General features: G+C 37.2%; 1 protein-coding gene across 1 annotated transcript in view; it reads left to right on the top strand.

Moving 5' to 3' along the window:
* PAPOLA (poly(A) polymerase alpha) overlaps positions 1–8,648 on the top strand; it is a gene marked incomplete at its 5' end in the record, with an annotated part of 31,349 nt that overhangs the window by 18,559 nt on the left and 4,142 nt on the right. Inside the window, 5 exons of the mRNA XM_009077797.1 lie at positions 966–1,075; positions 3,791–3,912; positions 5,334–5,476; positions 6,336–6,436; positions 8,079–8,299. Coding sequence (XP_009076045.1) covers positions 966–1,075; positions 3,791–3,912; positions 5,334–5,476; positions 6,336–6,436; positions 8,079–8,299 — 697 coding nt within the window. The remainder of the gene's footprint in view (positions 1–965; positions 1,076–3,790; positions 3,913–5,333; positions 5,477–6,335; positions 6,437–8,078; positions 8,300–8,648) is intronic.

Here is an 8,648-nt window from a genome sequence, read left to right as displayed (position 1 = left end):
GTGGAGAGAATATCAAGTACTTCAGATTGTTTAGGGTTTTATGTTTTCTCGACACCTTCCCCCTTCCTCCCCCACTCAAAACAGTGATTGCAGGTGTGTGTGGGCTAAAAAGTCTTTAAGAATTTATTTTCTTTCTAGATACTGCTGTAATTAATTTGTAAAGAATCATATTTTTGTGTGAAATGTGAGAATAGGGAAGAAATTTGTCCTCGCTGGGGTATACGAAAAGCTTTGTTTGCTTTCCACACAGCCTTTTCTAGACAGCAACTGCTTCAAGTGGCAGCATGGTGCTGCTTTTTTTTTTTTAAAGTTATATACACAAATTTCTTGCATGTTGCAAGTGATACTAGACAAAATCAGGCAGTACCTCCTCAGCACCGTTTTAGTGGGTGAATACAGCTACAACTGCTTTGCATAATCACAGGCTCCAATTAGCTCTTATTCCAGAGGACAACACTCTTAGGAAAGGTCATTTTCCCAACAGGAACAAAGTGTGTTCTTTCACCTTCCCAGGGAGACAGTGTGAGGGGGAGTTGTCAAAGGGAAACTTGTAACTGAAAACTGCAATTTGTGGTCAGTTGCAGTTAAAAAATGTAAGCATTGAAGACAAATTCAGGTGGCAAAGTTGAAGTTGCTTAGTCGGGGAATAGATTCTAATGACTTTCAGATCTCTTGGCTGGTTGTAACTACACGAGAGAATCTGTACAGGAGCACAGTTGAGTGAAGTAATCTGCTGCTGATCTCAGTACATTTGCTGGAGATGTGTCAGTGTTTCATGACGTTTTATATAGTGAATGAAAAGGGAACATCATTAAATCAGCTTTTGGGTTTGCCTTTCTAAGGTTTAGCTTCCCATTGCTAGTGGAACTAAAACATCCAATTGTTGTCTGTTACAGCAGATTACTTATTAAATTCCTTTGTTCTTCTGTCAGTATTACATGTCTGTTTTCTATAACATTTTGCAGGGAGGAATACCGAACAATGTGGGTGATTGGGTTAGTGTTTAAGAAGACTGAAAACTCTGAAAATTTAAGTGTTGATCTTACCTATGACATTCAGTCTTTTACAGACACGGGTGAGTTTTGCTTTCTAAATCTTCTGGTATTGTTAAACTTGCTGAACTTACTGTCTTTGTTCAAAATGTAGTCTTTATTCATGATGTTTGTAATAGTAGTAGCATTGTTTCTGCACCTAGAATAGAAGGATTCAGCTGAGCAGTTAGGGCTGTTTTTTAGAGAAATGTATTTTCAATGAATTAGTGCTTCTAGACACTTCAGACTAACCATTTTCAGTTTGTATTCATTAAAAGTGCGTAAAATTACGCACACATCTTGCAGATCTCACTAGAAGTGTGCCTTATTTTGTGACTTTATTAAACAGTTATCATGCAAACTAGCAAGTGTAACCTCAAATATTTTGAGTATAGTTTAAATATGTTTTGTTATCTGGCAACATTAAATTTATCAGTGGATTAACAAAATTTTTTTTATTCCATGGTGTTTCGTAGTAACTAATTGACTCAGTAACTTTTACTTGCATATCCAGTACTCAGTGCAAGAAAGCTTTTTGACTTTTTCTGATGTTTACTTTTTGATTCACACCAATAATTTAGAATTCACATAAGAAGTTTGTAAGCAAAGTAACAGCTGGAGAGTATGACTCTCCAAAGTTTAAGGAACCATAGCTTTGACAGGTTTATCTACTAAATTTGCAATATTTTGGGTGGTTTTTTTAAACAAGTGACAGTTGAGGCTCAAGTAGTCTGTTTTCAGAGTTAAAGGAATGGGTTTAACTGCTATCTAATGCTATCCTGGGCTCTGGATTTCTAAGACTCAGTAAGTCTGAGGAAGCACAGAAATTGGACATCTTGACCTTTATCCACCTCACACCCTAAGTGTTGGGTGTATGAGTGAATGTCATAAATATATGTATTTGTGTATTTATTAATCATGCCAATGTTTCAGAGTTCTTTATTGTCTTACATAGCTGCAGTGGGACACCTCTTTCTCTATCAAAGGGATTTGTATTTTCTTGAGAGGTGGAATATTTCTTGTGATTGTAAGTGGTGAAGGTGAAACTCTAGATAGATCATCCTAATTTGGGGGAATTCAGAAAAGATGCAATCCCTTGACTGCTGCTTTGAAGGAGTGGAGGAATACAGAACTTAAAATTTCTCAGGTCTTTTATTGTTTATAAAGAGATATTTCACTAGTATACTTGGCAGATTTGTGGTAAGAAAAGACTAAAACTTGCACTTAGGATTTTCAATGTGATTTACTCACACTGCATTCCTGAAGTTACTCTAAATACATGGAATTTTAAATGAAGTAGCATCTCATCAAAGTCATTGTAGGCTGTGATGCACAGTTTTCGATTTGTAAACAAGCTTCCAGAAGTAACAGTCTGGTAAACAAATGCTGTTTGTGTGTTGTGGGTTTTTTGTAATCTGTGAGTCTGTCTACGTTGTTGTAGATCCATCCCCAAGACTTCTTTGCCTTGTCTTTTGGAATAGACACTAAGGCTTTGTCAAAACTAACAAAGCATTTAGAGAATGAAATTGTTTGGATCCTTTGAGACCTGATGTCAGGAATTTGGGAAGCTTTAACCATGTCTGGTTTCTCTGAGCTTGCCCCTACCTCAACTGTAACTTGTATAATCTTTGCAAAGAGGCTTTATGAGCTTCTTCAATACTAAGAATTACTGTAGGATGCTCTTTGATATGCAGCATTTATTGAGCTTTTTGTGTGCCTCTTAACAGCCTATTAATTACACCTTCACAGCCTATTCAGTGAGATTCCTTATTGTTTGTAGACTAGACAGTGAATAAGGGAGATACCTCTTAAGTTTTTGTATTTAAGATCTGCAGAATGCTTTTTATTAATACATCTGCCACAGCTTTGTTCAACCTTGTGTTAGGCAGTCGGTGTGAAATGACAAGTTCTTCACTTATGCCTGGCTTCACTTGAACCAGGGATACTGGTCTGCAGTGCAGCTACTTTATTATAAACACTTAACATGTTAACTCACCACAAGTAGATGTTCTGAGGTGAAGAGAAATAGCTCACTGTAGATAAAACTAAAGCAAAGAAAACCCCACCAAACAAACCCCCCAAAACAACCACACAAAAAGAAAAACACCCTGACAAAAAACTCCCAAAGTGACAACAGCAGCAACAAAAATACCCAAACAAGCCAGAACAACAACAAAAAGCCCCAAACCAACCAACCAAAAAATAAAAACCAAACAAAAAAACCAAACCCAGAACAGAAAAGAAAGCATAAATCACTTGTGTATAGAACTAGTGGTGTCTGAGTTGCCAGAATGATTTGTGAGGTATTAGCTGGCACATGAGCATTCAACTCTTGAATTAGAATCCATTTGTTGCAGGAGTTGTATAAATAAGATCAGCTGTGAAGGAAAATAGTTTTGTGTAAATCCTGTAATTCTTATGAGGAAATCTTATTTCTGTCTTTAGTCCCTTTGAGATGAAATGAACATTTTGCTTCAGAGCTGTTCCTGTTAAAACTTGTTCACAATAGAGTTAGAGAACTATGTGCTTGCAAGAGATTTTCCTTGGAAGACAGATCATCTATTTCCAAAGAAATGTTTTTGTTTGTACTATCAGTGCTGGCATAGTAAGCAGTTCACTTTCTTCCTCCAGAACAAGGAAAGGTTATACTTGTTTTTGAGGGTGATAAATACTCTGAAATGCAAATTGTTTCTGCCTTGGCACATAAGTGGACTTCACAAAATGCTTCAGTATGTCTTAATGTTATTCTAATTGTGTAGTTTATAGGCAAGCAATAAACAGCAAGATGTTTGAGATGGATATGAAGATTGCTGCAAGGCATGTGAAACGTAAGCAACTTCACCAACTGCTACCTAATCACGTGCTCCAGAAAAAGAAAAAGGTAAACTTGACTAATATTTGAGAGCAATAAAAATGCCATCGAGAAATGATTCCTCAGCTTTTTAGTTTTACTAATCAAAGAACTGAAATCATGTTTTGAAGTCTTAATATTAGCTGTAATGTGCTCTCATTTGACTGTAGCAGTATTACTAGATGCACTAAATATAATGCTAGGTTGGTTTCCCAGAACACTAACGATGTGGATTGTATCTTCAGGTCTGGCTGAAATACTGTGTTTTGTTGGCCTTCCTAAACTAAACAGATTTAATACAGTGTAATTAAGAAGGTTTTAAAGCTCTCTTGCCATTTTAACATGCAGATCACCTAAAGGAAGCATCTATAACAATACCAATAGAACAGCCAGACAAGCAATTCTTGCTATATATCAGCTTTTTCCTCTTTTATTACTTGGATTTTTCTGTCAGGCTTGTTTCTAAATGTAAAATTGCAAATCAGCAAATAGAATAGACTGTTGAAATGGTTGCTTCCTTTTTGTATCTGAGATGGTAGTCTGGTGCTGTAACTGAAACTGAATCATTCAGGGATAATTTCAAGGAAAGTATTCTTCAACCTGCAGTTTGGCAGCTTTGGGTATCATATACTCTTTTAATTAAGAGTAAAACATTTAAGTGACAGTTTTGACAGAAAGTTGCCCATTGTCTGGCCAGGGTTATTTTCTCCCTCAAGGTAAAGTTTACCTGTGTGGTCACGTATGAAAGTGGTAGAATTAATTTTTAATTAAGATGCTGTGTTGGATATTGTTTACTTAACAGTGAAGCCAGGGGGAAGGGGTTGGAACACTGAACAGTTCAGTCTGTATTTCAAAATCCTTGCTGCTTTGATTAGCTGAATCTGAGAGCAGTACAGGTTTGCTTGTTTTTTTTGAATAGCTAAAACACTGTTACATAGTCTGTTTCAAGTCTATCTGAACAACATGCCTTATTTCTATAGCTGTTTTATACTAACTGCTGTTTTAAAGACTGGAAGTCTTTATTGACACTGAGTGTAAGTCAGGGGACAGTGTAAAATACAATTAATACATCTCTCTAGGTAATACTATGTCACAGAATGGTTTCTTTTGACTAAATTCAAATCAGTCTCAATTCTTTTTATTGCTTGTGGTTTTGATGTACATCAGTTACTTTATAAAGTTAATGAAAGTATCTCTAAGTCCACTAAACCAAAGAAACTCAAAATTAAGCTAAAAATACAATCACTAAATGCACTAACTGTTTTGGAGCATGAATCATGCAGACAAATCTGTACCAGATTTGTGAATGTGGCAGTAGAAATGCTTGCAGTGATAGGATAGTGGACTTCTTACACATAAAAGGGTTTGAACATTCTCCGTTTATGTTTGCATTTTGAAATTGCTTGAATCTTCATTGACTCATAGAATTTCTTTTGCCTTTTGTATTGCAGCATTCAACAGAAGGGATCAGGTTGACAACTCTGAATGACAGCAGCCTAGACTTGTCTATGGACAGTGATAACAGCACGTCTGTGCCTTCGCCTACTAGTGCTATGAAGACGAGTCCATTGAACAGTTCTGGAAGTTCTCAGGGGTAATGAACACTTTCAGTCTTGCTGCTCTCTCCGTTCCTGAATTACGTGTGTTAAAAGCCTGGCAAATAGTGCATGAGTGAGACACTGGTTTTGTTTCATCCTTCAGGATAGAAATCATAAAGTGAGACAGGGGAAATTCAGATTAGATGTCAGGGATTATTTTTTTTCCCCTTTACAATGTTCAGGCACTGCAGTAGGTTACCCAGGTAGGTGGTGGAGTCACCATCCCTGGAAGTGTTTAAGAGGCATCTGGATCTGATGCTGGAGGATATGGTGTGGGGGTTACAGCAGAGTGACAGGTTAATGGTTGGAGTTGATCATCTTAGAAGTCTCCTCCAACCTTGATGATTCTATATAATTATAGAATCAGCTGGGTTGGAAAAGACCTCCAAGATCATCAAGTCCAACCCTACTGTGGTTACTAGACCATGGCACTAACTGCCATATCCAGTCTCATCTTAAAAACCTCCAGGGATGGTGAATCCACCACCTCCAATTCCAGTGCCTGATTACTCTCTCTGTAAAAAATACAGTTGCTATGCTTTCCCCTGCACCTTATTTGGGTGGACACTACCTCAATTTTTGCCTTTTATTTTTTTTTTAGTGCAACTTCTCCCTAATCTAAAAAAGCTGTTGCCGAAGTGATTTAAATTAAACATTTGAAATAACTTCTGTTGCTCGAGTTTGATAGGAGATTGCCAGTGCTCATTTTTGTCTTTGTACTGATGTTCTGAGCTGTAACGTAGGTCAGACATCAGGTCTGGTTACTGGTTATGCATATGAGGTGGTGAAAGGCAGGTTGTGTAGCACCATAGCTTTGCTCAGGTGTTCAGCATTTCATAAGTTTTCTCTTTTCAGCAGAAGCAGTCCTGCGCCAGCTGTAACAGCAGCATCTGTGACCAACACACAGGCTTCTGAAGTCACTGTGCCACAAATAAATTCCAGTGAAAGCTCAGGGGGTAAGGAAAATGGCGTGGTATTGTGTTTCTATTGATTTTTTTAGTGTTTTGTTTTGGTCATGTTTGTAAAGCCATTTTTCTTCCACTTTGAATCTTCTGGTCTTTCACATGCTGAAAGATATTCTCCTTGATACACAGATGTAAATAATTTCTTTAGGACTCAGAAAATCATGGTGCAATATTTTGTGCCATGGTGTTTGTCTATTATTCTGAAGGATTTAAATTTGTCATTCACAATAGCAATAGTTTTCCAATGGCTTAGTTGAGTTGGACAAATGAGGAAAAAACTATCTGAAGCTGGAAGAGCAGTTTTTATGTTTCGTTTGAATTCATTTTGTAGCTAAACACGAGGTAGTTCTGCACTGTCTGTAGTCTGTGCTCCCACATCCCAGCTCCTTGTGCTCCATGAAATTGTTTCTAGCAATGAAAAAGAATCATATGTAAGAGGAACACATGTTCCTTACTGATAATGTGTTCAGATATGTCCCACTGTGTGGGCTGACTTTATCCTCCATTACTATCTGCAAGCAAAAGTACATGTCACTTAATATTTTTTAAAATAAATTAAAAATTTGACTCTTTAGTGAAAGAATAAAAGCATTTAGTGAAATTGTTCACTTAGAGTCAGCAACTCCTCTTTTTTGCCAGAACTTTAGGTGTGTACAAGGAGCAAGTCAGAAATAGATGGAACAGGAGAGCAACTGGTTTGCCTTTCAAGATGAAATCTCCATTTCACTCTTGACATGTGGGATGGTGGAGTCTTACTGCTCTCTGATTTGTATTGTCACAGGTGCATTAGTGTTACTAAAATTTTTCTATGAGCACTAAATGAAGCTTAAATGCCATGACTGGCTTTGGGATTTGGAAACATATCAGAAATTGTTCCTTCTTGTATTTTGGTTAATCAGAATGTTAATGACTTGATAGTTGTTAATGAAAAATTTCCTCAATATATTTTTTTTCTCATCCTGGAGCATCTCCCTGTGTGTGCTTATTGATTTGAGGCAGGCAATTGATGAGATAGATCTTTGTCATATGGAGCATTTTTCAAGAGGATGTGTATAATGTCAGTTCTTTATCTTTTGCTCTGTGATGACTTCATATTTGTCATTGTGTAATCTAAGCCTGAGAAGCAATAAATTTCCTGTTTGAGTGACAAAGGGAGTATCAGATTGCTCTTGGATTTGATTTAAGGCAGTATTGGCAGTGCAGATATATATATATACACACACACACACACACACACACACACACATACATAAATATATATATATAGATATAGCTAGGTACAGAAGCAGTACAACTTCCTTGGGTGCCAGGAATAATACAGCTGTATTAGCACAGAGCTCTGTCTGGGCCAGTACAGTGTGCTGTTTTAAGCAGAGTTAATGACACCAAGCAGTGTCACTGACATAGCTACTCTGTGTCTGGTACAGAAATTCTCTCTCAGAATGAGCTCAAAACTAAACCCTGCTATGTGTGCACACCTGTGGTTCCAAACGTGATGCTTATATCATTAACTGCCCCACTTTGATGCACTTGAGACCAGTGGTTTTGAACAGAGACCAAAACCACCAGGGCTTGAACTGAAATGATTGTGTTGACTCATCTTGTTGAAGCTCTTTAACTTACTTATCCACAGGTACTTCAAATGAAAGCATTCCTCAAACTGCCACACAACCAGCCATTTCTCCACCACCAAAGCCTACCATCTCTAGAATTGTTCCCTCAGCATATCTACTAAATCCATCACCAAGAACTTCAGGAAATGTTGCAACAAAAATGCCTATCCCTGTCACAGCAGTGAAAAGGGCATCATCTCCCCATAAAGAAGAATCTCCTAAGAAAGTGAAAATTGAAGAGGTACTTGAGATTTTGAGCTCATATCATAGCAATGTTCAAAACTTTGAATATTCATTTCACCCCCAGAGTGCTGATTCCCATATTCCAGGTTTCAGATATTTCTGACTCTGATTGCATTGCTGCTTGATGCTTTCAGCTTGCTTAGGTGTTAGTGGCTTTTCATTGTGTTGCTATTCATCTACTGCATTAGCACAAATGCTTCGATTCTAAATCCTTGTCTTAAAAGCAGGTTTTTGTAAGATGATAACTTGTTAAGCCTTACCATTAGTTCTGTCTTCAAAACCACTTTGTGGCCTTATTTCTTGTTGATTGGTTTTTGTTTTTTCTTTAAATATGTTTTTATGACTTG

The sequence above is a fragment of the Acanthisitta chloris genome, unplaced genomic scaffold (genome assembly GCF_000695815.1).
Source record: "Acanthisitta chloris isolate BGI_N310 unplaced genomic scaffold, ASM69581v1 scaffold1937, whole genome shotgun sequence".
Lineage (NCBI taxonomy): Eukaryota > Metazoa > Chordata > Aves > Passeriformes > Acanthisittidae > Acanthisitta > Acanthisitta chloris.
The sequence above is the reverse complement of the archived record's forward strand: the minus strand, read 5'-3'. Positions and strand labels throughout refer to the sequence as shown.